Below are 21,725 nucleotides of genomic sequence, written 5' to 3'. Positions count from 1 at the left end.
AGCGCCTTCTGTTACCGAGCAATGAATAAATAAATACATGAATAAATAAACAATAATGCTAATTGTATTTTTTTTTCATTACGTTTATAAGAAAGGTGTTTGCTAGCTGTGCTAAACTAATTGCAGTTGAATACTGAAATTATTTATTTTGCATTAGGATTATTTACAAGGAGCAATTTCAAAAATTTCAAAAAGAGCAACAATATGGAAAAGAGGGGGGAAATTCGAAAAAGGATCATTCGATAAACGGAATAATATGAGAAAAGGGGATGAATGCTTTTAAAAAGAGGGATAATAATTGGAAAAGGAATAGTAATATCAGAGAGGGAAAAATAAGTTTTAGAAGGAGGTTAATGCTTTGAAAATGGGAATAATGATTTTAAAAGGGAAGTAACAATTAAAAAACGGAAATAGTGATTTATAAAGGAATTATCATTTGAAAAAAGGGAAAGCATAGCAGGAAAAAGGGGCATTTTTAAAATAATTTTTTAAAAGCACAGTGCTGTCAGGAGTGGGATTTGAACCCACGCCTCCATGAGGAGACCAGAAATCCCGAGGGAAGGAGAGTCCTTGAGTCTGGCGCCTTAGACCACTCGGCCATCCTGACGGCGAGAAGTTGGGGTGAAACAGAGTGAAACCTCCAGTTAAAATGCTTTTTTTTTTTTTTTTTTTTTGGTGGGGGGGCCGGTTTGGTTTTATTTATTTTTTTTTTTTTTTTCTGTTGCTTTGTGGGGACTTTTAAAATACTAATAAAGGATAATTATTAAAAACAGAATAATAATGGTTGTTAAAAGAAGAAAGAAATATTAATTTTAAAAGGAATAGTAGTTGAGGGGAAAGGATTTAAAATGGAATAAAATAAATAGTTGTTGAGGGCAAAAGGGTTTCAAAATGGAATAATGATTTCTGAAAGGAACAATCATTCTCACAGAATAAAACCAGGAAAACCTGGCATAATAATAATAATAATAATAATAATAATAATAGTAATAGTAATAATGGGAACGAAGATTATGATTCCAACGAATACTAATACTAATACTAAAATATTATTATATTAGTATTATTTATATATTTATAGTACTTTATTATTGTATTAAATTACATTACATTACATCATGTTATATTATATTATTTAAAAAGGAACAATAATTTCAAAAAGGAGGAATGACTTTAAGGAGAACGAAATAGTAAAACCTGGGATAATGACTTTTAAAAATTGCAGTTAAAAATAAGTAGGGAATAATAAGAGAAGAAGAATAATTTAAAAATAACAATAATTTATAAATTAGAATAATTAAAAAACTACAATAAATAAATAATAAAATTTAGGTGATGAAGGGAAAGAAAATGAAAAATGAAGCGCCCAACGTGGGGCTCGAACCCACGACCCTGAGATTAAGAGTCTCATGCTCTACCGACTGAGCTAGCCGGGCTGTTAAATGCCTGTGCTGTACTTAATTTAGCATTCATAAAATTTCCACACATTTTCCCCGGAACTCCCCAGCAGACAGATCCTTTTAGGGCGAAAAAGGCTGAAAAAAATCTGTCCCTCCCGGCAATTTTTGGCTTTTCTGCCAATTCGCCCTCGGCGATCCGAATCCGTCCTTAAAAACTTCCGGAGCGGACAAATTCCCGCGGCCTCTGAGGGCGGCGGAGCTGCCTGGAAATTGGCGGGATTCTGACGGAAAAGGGATTTTTTGTGGGTTTTTTTTTTTTTTTTCCTGGGCATTTTTTGGTTGGGGGGGGTTGGGTTTTTTGGTTTTTTTGGGGTTTTTTGTGTTTTTTGTGTTTTTTTATTTTTATGTTTTGTTTTTTGAGGTTTTTTGGGGGAGAGGTTTGCTGGGGGTTTTTTTGTTGTTATTTTGGGGGGATTTGGTGGCTTTTTTATTTTGGGGGGGTTTTTGTTGTTTTTTTGCGGGGGGGTTTAGGGTTTTTTTTTCTTTGTTTGTTTTGTGTTTTTTGGGGAGGGGTTGGGGTTTTTTTGAGGGTGTTTTTGGGTTTTTGTTTGGGTTTTTTGGGGGGGAGTTGGGTTTTTCGTGCTTTTTGGGTTGGTTTTTTTTTGTTGTTGTTTTTTGTGTTCTATTTTTCTGGGGGGGATTTTGTTTGGAGTTTTTTTGAGCTTGTTTGTTTGTTTGTTTGTTTTAGTTTGGTTTTTTTCTAGGTTTATATTTTGGGTTTGGGGGCGGTAGGCTCAGAGCAAGGAACACGGCGCGTTTCTGTAGTGTAGTGGTTATCACGTTCGCCTCACACGCGAAAGGTCCCCGGTTCGAAACCGGGCAGAAACAGCTCCTGCAAAGCGGTTTTTAATTTTTTTCGCTCTTCGACATTGCTCGAAATTCCTTCACGGCGATGCCGGCAAAATAAAAAAAATAAAACTACGTGTATTTGTAGGGCGAAAATGATTAATATTTACTCCATTCCCTGGTAAAAATCCGTGTTTATAACTCAGATCTGGTTTATTTTATTTTATATATTTATATACTATACTATACTATACTATATTATACTATACTATTTATATTATTATGTTATTATTTCATTCATATTTTTATTTTTATTTATTGTATATATTTTATTTGTATATAAACTTTATATTTATATAGATATATAGTTTATACATAAAGTTATAATATTAAAACTTTTATTTATAGAAATATAAAGTTTATGTAGAAATAAAAGTGTAAAACTTTAAATATCAAAGTTTATTTATTCATACATACGTATTTTCCCTGCGGACAAACCGACATCTCCACAACTTCACTCCCAGGAAAACCTGGGAATATGATTCGCCCTGGAATCGCTGAAATGCCTTAAAATCCCATGGATTTGGGGTGGCTGTTTCCTTTCAAAAGGGACAAATTCGGTCGAAATTGAGGAACTTTGACTTTTAAGGAAAACCTTGACTGCTCATTCCCTGACCGGGAATCGAACCCGGGCCACGGCGGTGAAAGCGCCGAATCCTGACCACTAGACCACCAGGGAGCTGCTTAACCCAATTTTTGACCATTTACACCGATTTTTAACATCCAACAAACTGCCCCAAATCTGCTCTTCCCATCGGCCTCAGGGCACTTCACTCCAGGCGTGGAAAGAATCAATAATAAGAAAAATCATTGAAAGCTCAAAATTAATTTCATATTAATTCAATTGAATTTTAAATTCATTAAATTGAATGTTAAATTAATTAGATTTTATTTTAAAATCCCCTCCCAAATAATAATTCAAGACAATAAGCGAATCAATCAAAAACAGGAGAGCTATAAAAACGATAAAATATATTAAAAAAATGTAGCAACAGCAAAATTAATTTAAACAATAAGATTTAGCTTAAGATTGCCCTCCCTGGTGGTCCAGTGGTGAGGCTCCATCATTTTCACCGCCGTGGCCCTGATTCCTGATCAGGAAAAAAATTTCTAAAAAAGACAAAATTCTTTAAAAGCATAAATTTTAACCTCGGGGTGCCCCAAATGTCCGTGATTTCACGTGAAATCTCCCTGGTTTGGAATCTGACAAAATCCACCGATTTTGAGGCTATTGGGGGGGGGGGGAGGTTGGGGGTTGGGGTTTTTTGCAATTTATTTACGCCCTTCACAAAGGCAGCTGGAATTAAAAGGGATAAAGGAATTAAAATTGAAAAAAAAATGAATGAAAAGCGATAAGGAAATGAATTAAAAGCGATAAGGGAATAGTTAAAAAGCGATAAAGGAATCCAAAACCAGGGGGGGAGATTTTCCCCCAGGATTTGGAAATATTCAGGAACAACTCGGGGAATTTGGGTACCTAGAATTGGACAAAAAACGCAAAACCCGGGGTCACGGGTGTTTCTGTAGTGTAGTGGTTATCACGTTCGCCTCACACGCGAAAGGTCCCCGGTTCGAAACCGGGCAGAAACAGCCAGCCTCTCTTTTAGGCTGTTTGGTTTGGTTTTTTTTTTGTTTTGTTTGGGTTTTTTTTTGTCTTTGTAGTATTATTTTTTCCCCCCTGCTTAATTTTCCAGACTTCATAGGATCGGGGTCGGTCTGTGGGGCACACAAATTATAAACCAGAATTCCAAGAGATTCCTCTCCGGTTTGGCCAACTGGAGTGAACAAACCTTGTCCTCGACATTTCTGCATTTTGTGGTGTCTGAAATGGTTTTAATTCCGTAATTACTTCTCTGGTGACCCAAATCTGGGCGGTTTTGGGGGAAAAAAAAAAACCTCAAAGCAAGTAATAAAAAAAGGGACAAGGGATGTAGTCCAAATTGCCAATAAAAGGAAAAAAAAACCCTCTTTTTTGCTAATTTCCACGAATTTCTTTTCCAGGACGAAAACCAATCGGGTTTCTGTAGTGTAGTGGTTATCACGTTCGCCTAACACGCGAAAGGTCCCTGGTTCGAAACCAGGCAGAAACATCGTTGTTTCGGGGGAATTTACTCCCTTTTTCAGCCCCTCGCCAGCTGGGGTTTAATTTTGGTGTGATTTTGGGGGATTTCTGAGCTGCTTTGGAGGCTGGCAGCTTTGCTCTCCTCTTCCTTTTCTTGCATCATTTCGTGTGTCTGTTTCCCAGAGGGGAAATTAATAAAAAAATCAAATTATTAAAGGCACAGGAAGGGATAATTCCCATTTCCATCTACTAAAAAGTCAAATAATCACAGGCACAGGCAGAGATAATTCCCATTTTCTCCATCCCCGGAAATTTGAACTTTAAAATTTTTCAAATCCAGAAATTCTTCAGTTTTGCACCCACAGGTGTGATCCCAATGTGCTGGAAAACCAAGCTCCCTTCTCCACGGAAATTTTGGGAGAAAATTCATTAAAAGATGGACAAGCTCCATGAAAAAAAAAAAAAAAAAAAAAAAAAGAAAATAAAAGAAAAAGAAAAAGAAAAAGAACCCCAAAAACCACCCCCAAAAAAACCAAACCATACCAAAAAAACCCAAACCCCCAAAAAAACCCCAAAAAACCAAAAATAAAAATAAATTAAAAAAAAACCACACACAAAAAAAAGAGGCCCCCCAAAAAACCACAAAAAAAACCACAAAGAAACCCCAAATAATAAAGAAAACCACCCAAAAATCCCCAACGCCCTACCAAAAAACAAACAAAACAAGAAATAGTGTGGAGAGGGAGAGGAGGAGGAGGAGGCGGTGCTGCGGTCGCGCGTTCCTGCTCCTGCATGGAGCTGTTTGTTCTCGGGACGTGACCTGGAATTGCGGCCAAAAATCCCAAATTGCGTCCAGCGCGTTCCCTCCCGCTTTTGTCGGAGCTTTTGGCTCCGAATTTCCCATTATTCCAAAAAATTCGGGCTTTTTTCCTGCTGGGATTCACCCCCCTCATCCTTCTCTGGTTTTATTCCCATTTCTCTGGCCAGATCCAGGCTGGTATTTCCTTATCTGTGTGCTGGGATTTGAAGGGAAAAACTGGGGAAAAAAATCAGCAAAATGGTTAATAACTCTCGTGTAACCCAAGAATTTGTCCAATCCCTTCACCCACAGCTCCTTCAGATTTCTGGAGCTGCTGGAATGCCCAAAATCTGATTTTTTCGTGGATTCTGGGGTGTTTCCCCCTGTATGAAAAGCATGGGGATGAGTCCAAAATTGGGAAAATCGCGAAAACTGTGCAGTTCTGGTTTAGTTCGGAACAGAGTGTCCCAAATGGGGGTAAAAATTGATTTTTTTGGGGTAATTTCTGTGCTCCCAGGTGGCTGAGAAGGCGCTGGGGAGAAGCCAGGGATGGTTTGGGTTAAATCGGGGAGATTTTAGCGCTCGGAGGGTGAGAAAAAAAGGGGTGAAAAGGCGGAGAGACCCTTTTTTCAGCAAATTTAACCCAAAAATCTTTTATGTCGGTCGTCATTTGGTGGCCCGGTCGTTGGTTCGCAGCTCCCTGGTGGTCTAGTGGTTAGGATTCGGCGCTCTCACCGCCGCGGCCCGGGTTCGATTCCCGGTCAGGGAAGAATAAGTTTTGTCCAAAAAACCCACTTTTTTGTGTTTTTCAAAATCTTTCCAGGATTTAACATCTTCTAACCCCAAAATTATCCCTCTTCTCCTCTTTTTGTGCCTCTCGCTTTCTCGCCAGAGTCACCTTCCACCTGCCCAGGGTCAGTCTTTTATTGAGCAGTAAAAAAAAAAATTAAAAAATACTTTTATATATATTTTTTTTTTTTTTTAATAAAAATTAAGATTTTAACTTCAGCGGAAACGGCAGCACGAGGGGCCGCGTCCTCTGCCTGGATTCCAGAAAAATTTTGTACGTTTTTTTGTTCCCTTTTAGGTTTGATGAAGCAGCAGCTCAGTCCCTTTTCCCCAGGCGCCCGGCTAGCTCAGTCGGTAGAGCATGAGACTCTTAATCTCAGGGTCGTGGGTTCGAGCCCCACGTTGGGCGGCGCTTGTTTTCCTATTTATGTACCCAAAAATTATACTTTCCAACATTTATTTATTATAATTTTTTAAAACTATTACTCCTTTCCTAAATTTATTTTAGTGTTTAAATTTTTATTATTATTTCATTATTTATTTTTAAAATTTTAAACTATTCTTCTTATTATTAATTGTATAGTAATTTTTAAAAACAATAAGTGTTGGACTGGCACGAGGAATTTCACGCTCGGGAAGATTGGGATGGGGGGGGATTGGGACTCAGAAATTTCGGGATTTGATCCCCAAAAAGGAGGGCTTGGGACCCAAAAATGCGGATTTGAGCCCAAAAATCAGGGTTTGGACCGACACCAGGAATTTAACGCCCGGGCAGCTACACAAACACCGGGACGGGACCGGCCCCAAAGGCCTCGGGAACAGCCCGGAGCAGCCAGACAGGGCATTAATCACCGGATAATTATCCCTGCCGCCAATTAAGACCCCGCAGGGCATCCCGGGGCGCTCCGGCTCTATCCCCGTCCCCCCAAAATCCGCGCAGGATTTGCAGTTGGGTTCCCAAATTTCGTGGTTTTTTGGCACGTGGGGACAGAGGGGGGACAAAGGGAGTGGGGGCCGTGTCCAGGTGTTTGTCCAGGTGTCTGTCCGGGTGTTTGTCCAGGTGTTCCCCGCATTGTTCCGCGGTTTCGGGGTCGTTCAGGCCCCGAGGGCAGCGCGGGGATAAAGGGGGCGCGGGGCGGCGGCGCCGGGAGCCCCGGGGAGCGCTTGGCTGGGTGAGGCACCGCCTTTTGGGGGGTTTTCGGGGGGTTTTGGGGTTCTCCTTGTGCGCTCCGTGTCCATCGGCATCATCCCAACATCTCCTCGAACTTGCAGAGAAGCAGGGATCTTTATTTTTATGGCCAATTTTTTTTAATACATAAAAGATTTTATATATTTTTAATATGCTTTTATATAGCTAAAATACATACTTTTAAAATAATGTATTATATTAGAAATAAATTTATGACTAATGAAAATATATTTTAGATAATAAATATATATAAAATATATATTTAAAAATATTTTAAAATATATATTTAAAATATAAAATATGTTATATATATATGCTTTTATTTTACTATGCTTTTATATATCTAAAATATATTTTTATTAATGTATAAATAATATTACATAAATAGATGTATTATATGTATTAAATGTATTATATGGTTTCTAATTTATGTAGAAATCCATATAAAATATATAAATACACCGTCTAGTCTAATAAGTAAATAAATAGATAAAATATATTTTAGCACATAAAGATATATTTATTATTTTCATATAGTTTTATATTCTTTACTTTTATGTTTCTTAGACTTAATTTAATACTTTTTTGAAAAAGAAACCGGTTTAATTTTTAAATAATTAAACATTTTACAGAAACCAAATGAAACTTTTAATTTTAGTTAAAAAATAGTGAAAGAAGTAGTTAAGGTAAGCCCGGCTAGCTCAGTCGGTAGAGCATGAGACTCTTAATCTCAGGGTCGTGGGTTCGAGCCCCACGTTGGGCGGTAGTTTTTCTTTCACCCCTTTCTTCACCCAAATCTGATCTTTTTCTCTTCTTCTTTACCCAAATACTGGTTCGGGTTCAGCTGCAGGCGCTGCTGAGGTGGCGCAGCGCCTTTGGCAATAAAGCGCTTTTTTCCTCATTAAATCATTTTATTCCCTGTAACCAAAACCACTAAAATCTCCAGAATTCCCCAGACTTCCTTTTTTTGGGGTTATCTCAGGAGGCAAACCAAGCTTTTCTCTGCTCCTTCTGCCCCAAGAGGCACAAATCAAAAGAACCGGGAGGGTTTTGCCGCGGTTGTTTTGGGATTTTTTTCCCACCCTATCCCAGGACTGAGCCCCGAGGGAATCCCAGAGCTGAATTCCTGAATTCCAGGGCTGAATTCCTGAGCCCTTCTCATTCCAGGGAACTGAATTCATCCCAGAGCTGAGTTCCTGAGCCGTTCTCATTCCCTAATCCTAACCCTAACCTCTGGAACTGATCCCAGAGCAGAATTCCTGAGCCCTTCCCATCCCAGAGCTGAATTCTGGAGCTGTTCTCATCCCAGGGAGCAGGAACTCATCCCAGGGGTGAATTCCTGAGCCCAGAGCTGAATTCTGGAGCCGTTCTCATTCCAGGGAGCAGGAACTCATCCCAGGGGTGAATTCCTGAGCCCAGAGCTGAATTCTTGAGCCGTTCTCATTCCAGGGAGTGGAACTCGTCCCAGAGCTGAGTTCCTGAATTTCTGAGCCCTTCTCACCCCACGGAGCCGATGGAACCCCGGACCTTTCCCACCACGAAGCTGCTCCTGCTGGGGCTGAGCCTCCTCCTGTGCCTTGGAGCCGGTGAGCGGGGAACAAATCAGATTTAACGGATTCTGCCCAGGTTTTCCCCAGAATTCATCCCGCTTTTCCCCTCTGCCGCAGCCGAGGCTCTCCGGTGCCACCTGTGCAAGTACAAGATGCCCTTGGTGGGCTGCCTGCGGGGCGCCAACGTGACGAGCTGCGAGCGCCGGGAGAAGTGTGCGCTCATCAAAACCTCCCTGGGTGCGTCCCCAGTACTGTCCCCCCTTGTCCCCCCTCTTTGCTTCCCTTGCTTTTTATCCCTTTGCTCACCCAAATCGGATCTTTTTCTCTTTTATTTACCCAAATCCACCTGGTTTGCAGGCAGAACCTGCAGGGAGCCTCTCCTGGGCTTCCCCACCCTCTCCTTCCCTTGTTCACCGAAATCTGATTTTTTTTCCCCCCTTTTATTTACCCAAATCCACCTGGTTTGCAGGCAGCTTCTCCTTGGCCTCTTCCCCACCATCTCCTCCCCCTCAGGGAGGTTCAAAAGGACCAAAAAACTTTCAAAAAGTAATTTTTAAGCCAAGGGGAGACTCTCCCTGGGAGGCAGGGGTTGTCTCAGTGGGTGCACCACGGAGATTTTTTCCTTTTATTTTCTGATTTTCTTTTTCCCCTGATTAAACCAATCTTTGCCTTAATTTGGGGGTACATTTCAAAGCTCGGCTTCTCCCCAAAGCCCCAAAAATCCGATTTTCATGGATTTTTCTATTCCTCGTGCCCCCCGCAGGTAAGATGACCCTTTACTACCAGCAGGGCTGCACCTCGGCCCTGAACTGCGGCCGGGAGCGCGCGTCGGACGCCGAGTCCCGGCTGAGCTCCCGCTACTCCTGCTGCGAGACCGACCTGTGCAACGAGGAGTGGGGCGAGGAGCGCCTGGACTGACCCGCCCTGGGGCGGGACCGCGGCTCTCGGCGCCCCGAGCTGATCTGACCCGGGGCTGCACTCGCCAGGGGCAAAAATGAGGGCTCGTTCACCACACAGTTCCCTCGAGAATGCTATTTGTGAAAGAAAATCACAAAAATACCCTTTTTGTCTGCATTTTTAATGACTGCTTTTGCTCCAGAATATCGCTGCTACCCATCCTAACCCTAAGCCCTAAACCCTAACCCTAGCCCTAATTCTTTAAAGAACATTGTCTTGCGTTTGAAATTATTCTCAGTAGAAAACTGGAGCCTCTTTTGCAACGAGCATCCCTTGCTTCTTGATGCTCACCGAGACTGTGCAAGCTAAGAAATAAACAAACAAAAAAATTCTGCAAAACTCTCACCTGATGAAGCTGTTGAGTAGAAAGCGTAAGCCCAAAATTAGTGTTCACTGTTTTTTTTATTTGATCTAAATTTCCACAGCGAGTCTTACAGAAACACATGACATTCCATTTCTGGTTTTCTTTTCCTTTCCTTCCTGTACCTGTCAACATTTTTATTGATTTGCAAGCCAACTATTCATGCTCAAATACTTATGAAAAAAGACATTACCATAAAAAAAATCTAGCCCACACAGTTCAGTACTGTTAATATTTTCGCTTTCAAATGGGCCCTGATTTAGTCTCAGCTCTAAAATAAACCCTCAGGCTCAGCACTGGCAGGGCTGGATCTGGCTCGTGTCCCTGTTTCCAGCTCTCCGCGCTCGGCATTCCCGATGGTCTGGGAGCAGCTGGCGGCCCCGAACACGGTCCCGACACCCAAAGCCCAAGGGCGAGCCAAGGAGCTTCCCCCTGCTCTCATCCTGGGTTTTGTTTATTTTCCCTCCAGGGCAGGGCTGGGAATTTTGGGAGAGGAGCATCAGCTGGGAGCCAGGGGAAATAAAGGGGGGGTGTGTGTGTCCAGTAGACATTAATTAATCCATATATTTACGGATATGTTTTTATAACCGTCAATTAATCCATATATTTACAGATATTTTTGGATATCCATCAATTAACCCATATAGTTACGGATCTTTTTGGGTATCAATCAACCAATCCATGTATTTACGGATATTTTTGGATATCCATCAATCAAGCCATATATTTATGGATGTATTTACATTTCATTTCCCCCCTCCTCCTCCCTCTTTGGGTCTCCCAGGCTCTTCCTACCTGACGAACGCACCTGTGGCAGGTGGGACACGCCCCACAGGAGACGCCCCTGCCCTTTTGCCCCCAAATTTGCCCAGCGAGATTAATATTTTTTTCACCTTATTGGCAAGAGGGATGCAAACCTTTTGTCCCTTCCCCCTGGAAGGAGGGATGAGGTTCCTGGAAAGAGTTAAAAAGCCCGCGGAGAAGCTCCGGCCTTGGGGACAGGTGGATGGAAACGCGAGAAACTTTGGCACCGACAACTTTGGCACGGAGCGGAGCGGCGGAGCCGGGAAGGAGGAGGAAGAAGAGGAGGAGGAGGAGGAGGAGGAGGGAAAATCCTCGGTGGGTGCCCAGGATGGCAGCGATGGGGGAGGGCAGGGAATGGTAAGTGACACGGGAGGGGGTGGCGGTGACAAGAGGGGACAAATGGGGCACCGAGGAGCCGCAGCCCCAGCCATGTCCGAGGCGGCGGCGGCCGCGGCCGGGCTCCACCGGCGCTGCCCGGAGCAGCGGCTGCCGCGGACCCCGTCCCGCTGGGACCCCGCGGCCACGCGGCTGGCGGCGCAGCTGGCCGCGTCCCGGGCCGTGCCGGGCCAAACCCCGCCGGGACCGGGGCGGCTCGGGAGGGAGCCCCGGCCCGACGCGTCCGCTCCGAGGTACGCGGGGACACGGGGAGGGCTGGGGATGCGCCTGTGCCTCTGTCGCGTGTCTGCCTGTCCCTCTGTTCCTCTGTCCCTCTGTCCCTTGTCCCTCTGTCCCTTGTCCCTCTGGTGTTTATTTACAGATCGAAAGAGACCGGAGGTGGGAGAGGGCAAATTCCCTTTCCACAGGGAGTGATATAAATATATATAAATACTGATATAAACATATAAAAATATATACAAATATAAAATTATATACGAGAGGTAGGAGGCAGTGAATTCCCCTTCATAGGGAGTGATATAAATATGTATAAATACTGATATAAATATATATCCATACATACAATTATAAAATTATATACAGAAGGTGGGAGAGCGTGAATTCCCCTTCCACAGGAAGTGATATTTTTACATATAAATACATAAAAATATAAAATTCTATAAATACACGAGAAGGGGCAGATAAACACAGGTGGCAAAGCTCTGCAGGACAATTCCAGCTCTGGTTTTGCTCATTAATTCCTCCAGCAGAACCTCTGGAACTGGGATTTATCTCCCCCACAGCTCCAGATGGGGCCAAAATCCCGACTCGGAGGTTTTGGATCAGCAAGGGCTGGCTTTCAAATCAGAATTTACGGATCACTGGGTCTGATTTCAGGTCCTCATTAGGAGGAGACAAATCGCTCTCCAGAGGATCCCACATTTCCCAGTCTGCGGTAATTTGAACCCCCTCAGTAACCAGGTGACCATCGCTCCCTCCTGTCCCGGTTTGCCCTGACAAGAACTCGGTGGAAAAGTGGAAAAAAAAAAAAAAAAAAAAAAAAATTAATATTTATTCTAATTACCATTCCCACGGCCTCCAAACCTGCACAAAATATTTCCCGAAGGCCAAGGCTGTTTTATTTTGAGGTGCAGGACTCCAGTCCTGAGCTTGATCTTTATGGATTTGGGAAACTCACGCACAGATCTCGATAAGGGCTCTGCATCCTCCTGTATTCCCTTTCTCCTGTTGCTTTTTATGGCCCCCGATGAGCCCTGGAGCTCAACCAGGTCATCTGAGTCCCCCGCTGGAGTTTCAGGGCCGAAACTGGATTTTCACGAGGGCTCAGATGGTTCCTGGACCTCAGCCTGGAGCAGCTGCTCCCCGCCGGCCCCAGGGCTCGGATTCGGCACCGGCTCGGCCATAAATCAGCTCCATCCAGGGCACCCCCGAACGGGAGGGGATCCCCAAAGGTTTTGGGGAATTTTTGGATCCCAAAAAGATCCCAAAAGGGGATCGTCTTACTACCTCCCTGCTGAAAAAAAAAACCAAACCCAAACCAACGAACAAAAAACCACAAAAACACCCAAGCAAAAAAAGAAAAAAAAAGGAAAAAAACTAAAATAACACCCAAAAAAAGCCAGGAAGGTCAGGATTTCTGGGGAGCGTCCCCGCTTTCCTGCGCGCCCCCCAGAGCCGAGGTCCGGTCCCCGGGCTGGCGAAACCGGACACGGCGGGAGTGACCCCGGGGGCAGCGGCCGCGCTCCGCGCCCAGCACCGCCCCCGGGGCCGGGTGCCAGCGCTGCCCTTCCAGCCGCGCTGAAACCCTTCCTGCCCGCAGGAGAGAGGCCATGGCCGCCGTGTTCCTGCCCGGCAACCTCCAGGACGAGGCCACCTGCTCCGTGTGCCTGGAGTTCTTCAAGGACCCCGTGTCCATCGAGTGCGGCCACAACTTCTGCCGGGCGTGCATCGTCAAGAGCTGGAAGGACCTGGAGATGGATTTCCCGTGCCCGCAGTGCCGCGAGGTCTTCCAGAACAAAAATTTCCGCCCCAACCGGCAGCTGGCGAACATGTCCGAGATCATCAGCCAGTTCGCGCAGCGCGGGGCCAAGGGAGCGGAGGAGGACGGGCTGTGCCCCAAGCACCGCGAGGCGCTCAAGCTCTACTGCAAGGACGACCGCAGGAGCATCTGCGTGGTGTGCGACCGGTCCCGCGAGCACCGCCCGCACGCCGTGGTGCCCGTGGATGAGGCTTCCGAGGAGTACAAGGTCCGTCCGTCCGTCCGTCCGTCCGTGCGTGCGAGCCCAAAAACTTCTGGGAGAGCTGTCCCGCCTGGGTGTGCGCACCTGGCCCGGGTTTTTGGGGTGGATTCACCTGGCCGGGTGAGGGAGCGGCGGACAGACAAACAGCCGCGACTGACAGACGAACAGCCGCCACTCTCTGGGGGCTGGAGAGCGTCCAGAGATGAGGCAAGCAGATTAAAGCCGGGCTGACCTTTGCCGAAGGGAGCAGGGCACGTCTCGCCCCTGGCACGCTCCGATCCTGTTTTTTGGGGAGGTTCCGGTGGTCCTGGGGCCGCCGCGGAGATTTCCCGGCGAGCGCATCCCGAGTTTTCCTCCCTTTCTGTTTTTTGGGGAGGTTCTGGATTTCCCGGCGAGCGCATCCCGAGTTTTCCTCCCTTTCTGTTTTTTGGGGAGGTTCTGGATTTCCCGGCGAGCGCATCCCGAGTTTTCCTCCCTCCCCATCCCACCCGGCACCGAGCAAACCCCGCGGGCAGAGGGACGAAAAACCGGCAAATCCTCTTTTTTTTGTTGTTCCCAGGAGAAAATCCAGGCGCGCTTGGATTTCCTGCGGAAGGAGCGGCAGGAGCTGCTGGAGTTCAAAGTGAACGACGATAAAAAAACTCAGGAGCTGCTGGTGGGTCCTGGTTTGGGGTGGTGGGGAAGCCTGGAGGGGGGTGAGTGTTCCACAAAACGGAAAATGGGAGGTTTCCCCATTCTCCTGCCCCGCCACCATGAGCCAGAGCCTCAGCAGCCCTCGGGGATGGTGCTGGACTATCTCGGAATTCTCTGGAGTATCTCGGGAGCTCGGCTGGCCCCGGGGCTCTGCTCCACCCTTCCTCTTCCTCAGCGCATCACCCCTGCGGCAGCAGAAGGGGAAAAATCCCAGCCCAGTGAAAATAATTCCTCTCCCCGGCCATCAACCCCCAAGAAAAGTGATTTTTGAGAGACCCTGGCGCTGCTTCCCAAGGTTTTTGTCCGGGAATGCTGCTCCCTGTGATTCCTCACTGTGAGAAACGCCAGTCACTTGGTTTTTAATTTTAAAAGTTTAATAGTAATAAAATGGTTATAAAATAATTAATATAATTAGAGTGATAATAATTTGGATAATTTGGATTGGGACAATATGAGACAATAAAACCAAAGAGTTATGAACAGTCAGGGTGCCTCTTTCTGGCCAAAATAAGTCCAAAAAAGGACCCACGTTAACAGAGGATTAACTCTTAAAAACAGCAGCCTGTTGAATATTCATACACCTCATTAGTGATGCATAAATTCCATTCAAACACAGGATTTTGTCTGGTCAGTGTCAGCTTCTTCCTCTTAATCCTAAACGGCATTTTCAGGGCTGAGCTAGGGAGGAAGAAGTTCATTTCTTCTGATAATGGAGCAATAAATTCTATTTCTCTGCAAGATTTTGGTGTCCTGTGGCTACCGTCTGGTGCCAGTACCTCATTCTTTTCTTAAAAAAAAATATCCCACACACACAGTTCCTGTTTTAACTACAAAAGTTACCTTTTAACCACAAAACTCCATTTACCACACTATTAAAATGTTAATACAGCACCACTGATCAATACAACAAAACACTATACAGCAAATATCTGTGTCAAAATACATGCAGTAAATATCTGTGTAGAGCCACATAATTTGCATTTTTCATAATTTCCTTCCCAAAGGAGGACTCCCAGTCTGACCAGGCTGGAGCTCCAGCTCCACCTCCAGACCCCTCTCCTGAAAACCCCTTTTTTCCTTTTTTTTGCCGTGCGTTACCCCAGAAAACCATCGAGGGCGAGCGGCAGAAGCTGCTCTCGGACTTCGAGCGGCTGCGGCAGTTCCTGCACGACCAGGAGCACATCCTGCTGGGGCAGCTGGAGAAGATGGAGAAGAACATCTCCCGGAGGCAGAACGAGAACATCACCGACCTCTCCAGGGAGATCACGCTGCTCAACAAGCTCATCGCCGAGCTGGAGGAGAAAATCCAGCAGCCCATGCTGGAGTTCCTCAAGGTGAGATGCCAGCTCTGGGCCACGGTTCATTCCTCATTTTTCAATGGCTTTTTGGGGGTAAAAGTCCTTTTTTTATTCTGCTTTTGATGAGTGGATGGTTCAAGGAGGTGCCTGAGTGCCCCAAGCCCTCTCTGGCTGAGGAACAGAATGTTCTCTTTGATTTTAATGATTTTTCTTCCTCCATGAACTTATCTGGAACTTTACTAGCACCTCCAAGCCCTTGGTTTGTGTTTATGGATCCTATAAAGGTGTTTTGGGGGTAAAAGTCCTTTTTTTGTTCTGCTTTTAGTGGGTGGGTGGTGCAAGGAGGTGCCTGAGTTCCCCAGGCCCTCTCTGGCTGAGGAACACCCTGGGAAATCATGTTCTCTTCAACTGTAATGATTTTTTTTCCTCCTGTGTTTTTCCAGAGGTTTTCCAGGGTTTTTTCCTGTGTTTTTCCAGGGATTTTTCCCCGATTTTTTTCCTGTGTTTTCCCAGAACTTTCTCCAGGGATTTTTCCAGGGTATTTTTCCACAGGTTTTCCCAGGTTTTTTTCCAGGATTGTTCCAGGGAGCTGCCCCAGACCTGCACAGGGTTAAATTCCCTGCCAGGCTGGCTCCTGGGCGCTGTCAATATTTGCAGAAGTTTTCAGGGCTTGGCTGTGGGTGGGAATTCACCCCAGGAACAACAATCGGCATTTTATTAAAAAAGCAGCTTGGGAAAAACAATTGGCAGTTTTTATTAAAAAGCAGCTTGGGAATAAAATGCCAATTGTTGGGGTTTTTTTTATAAAAAGCAGCTCTGGACTGGCTGCAGGGTCCTTTTTTCAGCCCCTGGGAGGTGGCTCTGCCTTCGTGTGGGCTCTGGAATGTGGTTTTGAGGGCAGAACAGGCAAATAATGGCTCGGTTTGCTGTCGGTTTGCGGTGTTGCAATTTTATTTTATTGAGCTCAATTGAACCTTAAATTGCCTCCACAATCCACCCTGCCTGAGGGAAAATCACTTTATCCACCCTGCCTGAGGGAAAATAACTGTATTGAGCGTATTCGAACCTTAAATTGCCTCCACTGCATTTTGTGTACAATAAAGTGCATTTTTTTGTACAATAAACTGCATTTTGTGTACAATAACCCACAGTTTATATGAAATAAACCGCATTTTGAAGAGCTGCCTGGAGTCCCACCTCCCTCATTCAGGCTCTCACTGCTCAATCTCTCTTGTTTTTCCTTTCCAGGATGTGACGGGCGTCATCAGCAGGTGAGGAATTCTGCTTTCCCCGCTGCCTTTGGGATTCCAGCCCTGCCCGGAGGTCCCTGTGCCCCGTCCAGGTGCCCCGGGCAGGGTGGAATTTCCCTCCCGCTCTCTTCGAGCCCTGGATCTCCTCCAGATCCCTGGAAATCTGATTTTTCACCGTGTGCTTTTCCGGCCAGTGGGTTTTTTCAAGGATTAAGTGGGACCAAGAGCTCCAAATTCCCTCATTTGCTCACACACATTTCCCCCAGCACAGGCACCACCGATTTCTAAAATCGAATTGGAGCCGCTGGAGGTGGGGAGGGGATCACCCCAAAAAATCCCCCCCATCACCCCAAAATCCACACCCAAATCCTGATTTTTTCACCCCAAGGAGGATGAAATCCCAGGAAGGTGCTCGGGGTGGGATGGGACAGGAGCATGGGTGGAAAATGGGGCTGGAAATGGGGGAATATCCACAATTTCCTCGTTTTTTGCCATTTTCCCTGGGCAGGAGCGATGAGGTGAAGTGCCAGAAGCCTGTCCCTGTCTGCACCGACATGAAGATGCACGTCTGCAACTTCTCCCTCAAAACTGTGCTCCTGGAGAAGGTCTTGAAGAAATTCCGCGGTGAGTGGAAAAAAAAAAATTAAAAAAATATATATATTTAAAATTTATGAAATAAAAATAAAAATAATATAAAATATAACATATAAAATGTAAAATGTAAAATGTAAAATATAAAATATAAATTATAAAATGTAAAATATAAAACATCAAATATAAAATATAAAACATCAAATATCAAGTATAAAATAAAAAAATAGAAAATAGAAAATAAAAAATAAATAATTTAAAATAAAAAAAATCCCTGGCCTTTCCTGGCACGGGGTGGGAGTGCCCAGGTTGCTCCAGGGCTCCTGGGCACCAAAATGGGGCAAAAAAGGAGGGAAAATCGGAGTTTGAGCATCAGTTTTGGTGCAATAAAAAATTTAATTTCAAGATAGCCAAACCCTGGGTTTGCAGGAAACCACTAGATGGTGCTGAGAGAGCTGGAAAGGTAAAGTGCACCAAAAGAGAAGCTCTAGGAGAGAAAAAGCCAAATAATTGTGTCCCCATTCACGTCCCTCTCTTCTCTTCTTTTCAGAAAACCTGCAGGATGAACTGGGAAGAGGTGAAAAAGGTAAAAAAAGATGATATTTCACACATAGCACCCAGAGCAAAGACTCAAATTGTGGTTGTATTTTGCAAAGCCAAAAGTGAGGGGGAAAAAAAGGAAGGAGAAAAAAAAAAAAAAGGAAAAGACACTCTAGATTTCTTTTTTCTTTTTTTTTTCCTTAATTTCTTCTCTCTCGATGATTTCCAGATCCTGCCTGCTCAGCTCCAGAGCCCAAAGCCGATTTTTCTAACTGACGCCGGGGATCTGACAGCTCAGCCAGGTCCTCTCTGCCTGTTTGCACTTAACAAACCCACAGATTTCAGACCAAAAAAGCCACTCCCAGACACAACTTTGCCAAATTTGCTCTGCTGGCCTCCTGCTTCCACCAGGGAATTGGGATGGAGGCCTCAGAGGGGTTAAATCCCAGCAGAATTTGGTCAATTCCTGAAGTTATTTAAGAATTCCAATTAAATCCGTGCAGAATTTAACTCATTTTTAAAGTTAATTAAGAATCTAACTCCTTTTCATGGGAGAGGTCATGAATTTGAGGGGCAAACCCCATCCACACCCCCTTGGTGCGAGGGTGGCCTGAGCAGCGTTTTCAGGAGAAAAATCTCATTGTTTTTGCTTTTAAACCTGTGGTCTCTAGCCCGGAGACCTATAATGAGGACAACCCATGGGCTGGACCTTTTCCAAGGATTCTGCTGACAAACAGCACCCCCAGGCACCTCTGGAAATGCCAAAATTTGGCAGAAAACACAAAAAACCAAGTGGAAAGCCAAAGGCCCCTTGCTGCATGCCCAGGGGGGTGGGTGCATGTGCGGAGGTGTCACTCGCTGTGGTTGAACCTCAGACCCAAATCCTGACAATTCCTGACAATTCCAGGGGCTGGAGATGCCCCAGGAAGGAAAACACCCTGTTAAAAGGTGTTTTAAATCAATAAAAACAAAACAAAAAAGAAAAAGATTAAAACAAGAAAAGATTAAATAAATAAAGATTTTAAAAAAAATCTTGGGCATGGATGAAATCGACTCATTCCATCCCATTTCCCCACAGGTTCGCTGGTGGGATTTGCAGTCTGATGCAGGAGATGCAGGAGATGCAGGAAATGCAGGAGATGCAGGAGATGCAGGAAATGCAGGAAATGCAATTTTTTGGCCACTTTTGAGGAGGAACCTGGGGTTTAAGCTTTGAAGGAAAAATGATCCCAGCCTTTCCCTGTCCCTGTTTTGACTTTCCACACCTCTACGAAGCGCTCTGAGGTTTTCAATCCCACTGTGTCTCTTTTGGGAATTTTTTATGCCAATTCCTGACCCAAACCTGTGAATTTTGGAGAGCACAAAGGCCTTTTATGGTGTGGCACCTGCTCCATTTTAGACTCCCCCCGAAGTGTCTCACGGATTCGTGGTGACTTTGCTGACTACAACCACAATTTGAGGTCACTTCCTCTGAGTTTGGAAAAGGGGAAACAGAAGCTGTTGGGACCAGGCTGCATTTGCATGTTTGCTTTGGGCTACTCCAGGTGGAAAGATTCCCTCAGGTTGTGGCTTCCCACAAGGATTTGGGTGCTTTTGGGGTGGTTTGGGGGTGAAAATTCTGAGATTTGTGATGCCGGGGGGTGCGGAGCTCACCTGTGTGTGGATAAACTGGAAAGCAAGATAAAAAAAATCAATTTATGTGGAAAAAGCCATTCTTGATCATCTTTGCTGTTGATAACTGCGAATTATCTGCATGTGCTTTTATGGCATTGTCTCCTCTCCTGTTGGCCTTGTCACCCCACTTCTCACCAGAGACTGCATGAGATAAAGCCCCCCTTGAGGGATTTGGGGGGTGTCAGTGTGGGGTGTGCGGTTTTTGGGCTGGGATTACTGAGCTCCAGGCTGGGATTACTGAGCTCCAGGCTGGGATTATTGGGCTCCAGAAACTGAGCCGTGCGTTTCCCTGCCCAAACCCTCGCTGAGCCCTGACTGTCATCTGTCCCCACTAATAGAGGACCTGACCCTGGACCCCGACTCCGCCAACCACCTGCTGATCCTCTCGGCTGACCTCAAGAGCGTCCGCATGGGCTGCAGGAAGCAGGAGCTGCCCGACAACCCCAAGCGCTTCGACACCAACTCGCGCGTCCTGGCCTCCACGGGCTTCAAGTCGGGGCGGCACTACTGGGAGGTGGAGGTGGGGCCCTCGGACGGCTGGGCCTTCGGCGTGGCCAAGGAATCCATCCGGAGGAAGGGGCTGACTCAGTTCTCCCCCGAGGAGGGCATCTGGGCCGTGCAGCAGAACGGGGGCCGCTACTGGGCCGTGACGTCGCCGCAGCGCACGCCGCTGTGCCTGGGCGGCCGCAAGCTGAGCCGCGTCCGCGTCTACCTGGACTACGAGGGCGAGGAGGTTTCCTTCTACGACGCCGAGAACATGCAGCACATCTTCACCTTCAACGTGGCCTTCCAGGAGAAGGTGTTCCCCCTGTTCTCGGTCTGCTCCACGGTCACCTACATCAAGCTGTGCCCCTGAGGCGCCGCGGGTTGGGACGAGCCTCTTCCTGCTCGTGCCTATCTCCAGAGTGAGAAAAAGGATCTCCAGAACCCCTTTTCCAACTGATTTTGGTGCTCAGGAGCCCGAGCACTCCCAGCCCTCCCTCCCGGGCTCCTGGGTGAGATCAAAAAGACTCAAATCAGGCTGGTTTGGGGGGACATGGGCTGAGGGGTGGGCAGGGACGTGGTCGGGAGGGTGTCACAGGGAGGGTCTTCAGGACAGGTGGGAGCAGAGAGACGTCCAGCAGTGCCCAGAAATTGTGGTGGCCTTAAAGGAAGGTTGTGGTCACCAGCTTGGAGGCTGTGGCCACCAACTCAAAGACTGTGGTCACCAAATCAAGGATTGTGGTCAACAACCACAGAGACAAACAGAAATTAAAAAAAAAATCAAGTCAGAAATTTCCTCGTTCCTTCTCCCACCCAGGGAAATAATTTTCCCCCAAAAGCTGTTTTTTGGGTGTTGTGAGAATTGTCTGAGCAGCCTCAGGTGACCACTGTCCACCACTGTGGAGGAGCCTGTGTGGCTTTGTCTGCTCTCCCTGGTTTTCCACCCACAGCTCCTCTGGAAAAGGTTAAAAGGTGCTTTTTTGGTTTTTTTTTTAGTGATGGTTGTCCTACTGGACCTGAGCAAGACCCACATTTGTCCTTCTGGTGCTCCCACGCTGAGGCTTTTCCGTGGACAGGACATTCACAAAATTTCCCTCGTGGATCTCACGCCTTGCGTGGATTTAGGTGCTCAGTCTCGTGTTCCCTCAGGTTCTCAGCAAAATCACCTGTTTATCCTCATTATTTGTGGGTTTTTTTCCCCTGGAAACCCTCGGTCTCTGCCAAGGAGCTGATGCTGAACTTGCATTTGCTTCATCCCCTCTGGTTTTGCCAAAAAAAAAAAAGAAAAAGAAAAAAAAAGCAGCTTTAAAAAAATAATAATCAGTGTCTTGTTGCCTGAAGTCTTGGTAAAGGGTATGGGGTTGGTCAAATCTGGAGCCTTTAAAAAAAAAAAATGTTTCAGAAATTACACACTTGGGGCAAATGGGAGGTAGCTTTATTTGATCAGGACAACATTTCCTGGGTGGTTTGAGAAGGGAAAAAACAGAAATTACCAAAATTTTCAGCTGTTGGGTTGGTTCCTACCCAAGATTCAAATTTCTGTTGTTGAAATTGTGTTTGATTTGGTTTGGAACTGCCCGCATTATTCTTAGCCCATGTTTGGGAAATAAAACGTTTTAAAATAAGTTATTTAAAATAAAAATAACATAATATAATATAATATAATATAATATAATATAATATAATATAAAAGAAAAAAAGAAGGAAATAAAGAAGGTATTAATATATATTTGTATAACTATG

General features: G+C 45.4%; 2 protein-coding genes and 9 non-coding genes across 11 annotated transcripts; 8 read left to right on the top strand and 3 right to left on the bottom strand.

The window, feature by feature from the left end:
• Positions 1–503: 503 nt before the first annotated feature.
• On the bottom strand, positions 504–607 carry TRNAL-CAA (transfer RNA leucine (anticodon CAA)). Its single transcript has 2 exons — positions 570–607; positions 504–549 (listed from the first exon to the last, which is right to left on the bottom strand). It is a non-coding gene; the product is annotated as a tRNA-Leu (tRNA).
• A 756-nt stretch (positions 608–1,363) lies between these two features.
• On the bottom strand, positions 1,364–1,436 carry TRNAK-CUU (transfer RNA lysine (anticodon CUU)). The gene has a single exon. It is a non-coding gene; the product is annotated as a tRNA-Lys (tRNA).
• Positions 1,437–2,215: 779 nt separating this feature from the next.
• On the top strand, positions 2,216–2,288 carry TRNAV-CAC (transfer RNA valine (anticodon CAC)). Its single transcript has one exon. It is a non-coding gene; the product is annotated as a tRNA-Val (tRNA).
• A 625-nt stretch (positions 2,289–2,913) lies between these two features.
• On the bottom strand, positions 2,914–2,985 carry TRNAE-UUC (transfer RNA glutamic acid (anticodon UUC)). The gene has a single exon. It is a non-coding gene; the product is annotated as a tRNA-Glu (tRNA).
• An 838-nt stretch (positions 2,986–3,823) lies between these two features.
• On the top strand, positions 3,824–3,896 carry TRNAV-CAC (transfer RNA valine (anticodon CAC)). Its single transcript has one exon. It is a non-coding gene; the product is annotated as a tRNA-Val (tRNA).
• Positions 3,897–4,323: 427 nt separating this feature from the next.
• On the top strand, positions 4,324–4,396 carry TRNAV-AAC (transfer RNA valine (anticodon AAC)). Its single transcript has one exon. It is a non-coding gene; the product is annotated as a tRNA-Val (tRNA).
• Positions 4,397–5,864: 1,468 nt separating this feature from the next.
• On the top strand, positions 5,865–5,936 carry TRNAE-CUC (transfer RNA glutamic acid (anticodon CUC)). The gene has a single exon. It is a non-coding gene; the product is annotated as a tRNA-Glu (tRNA).
• Positions 5,937–6,292: 356 nt separating this feature from the next.
• On the top strand, positions 6,293–6,365 carry TRNAK-CUU (transfer RNA lysine (anticodon CUU)). Its single transcript has one exon. It is a non-coding gene; the product is annotated as a tRNA-Lys (tRNA).
• A 1,470-nt stretch (positions 6,366–7,835) lies between these two features.
• Positions 7,836–7,908, top strand: TRNAK-CUU (transfer RNA lysine (anticodon CUU)). Its single transcript has one exon. It is a non-coding gene; the product is annotated as a tRNA-Lys (tRNA).
• A 694-nt stretch (positions 7,909–8,602) lies between these two features.
• On the top strand, positions 8,603–9,625 carry LOC128950009 (ly-6/neurotoxin-like protein 1). Its single transcript, XM_054294901.1, has 3 exons — positions 8,603–8,731; positions 8,813–8,932; positions 9,459–9,625. The coding sequence occupies exons 1-3, from the start codon at positions 8,659–8,661 to the stop codon at positions 9,611–9,613; spliced, it is 348 nt and encodes a 115-aa protein (XP_054150876.1). The 5' UTR covers positions 8,603–8,658; the 3' UTR covers positions 9,614–9,625.
• A 3,402-nt stretch (positions 9,626–13,027) lies between these two features.
• TRIM7 (tripartite motif containing 7) lies at positions 13,028–20,514 on the top strand. Its single transcript, XM_054294900.1, has 7 exons — positions 13,028–13,459; positions 14,013–14,108; positions 15,250–15,480; positions 16,693–16,715; positions 17,203–17,318; positions 17,836–17,871; positions 19,838–20,514. Exons 1-7 carry the CDS (start codon positions 13,043–13,045, stop codon positions 20,353–20,355), a joined length of 1,437 nt encoding a protein of 478 aa, XP_054150875.1. The 5' UTR covers positions 13,028–13,042; the 3' UTR covers positions 20,356–20,514.
• Positions 20,515–21,725: the final 1,211 nt, after the last annotated feature.

The sequence above is a fragment of the Melozone crissalis genome, unplaced genomic scaffold (assembly GCF_028551555.1).
Source record: "Melozone crissalis strain CALT ecotype California unplaced genomic scaffold, PUWL_Pcris_2 ptg000367l_1, whole genome shotgun sequence".
In the NCBI taxonomy this organism is placed as follows: Eukaryota; Metazoa; Chordata; class Aves; order Passeriformes; family Passerellidae; genus Melozone; species Melozone crissalis.
Note: the sequence above shows the minus strand (reverse complement) of the source record. Positions and strands in the feature narration are given on the sequence as shown.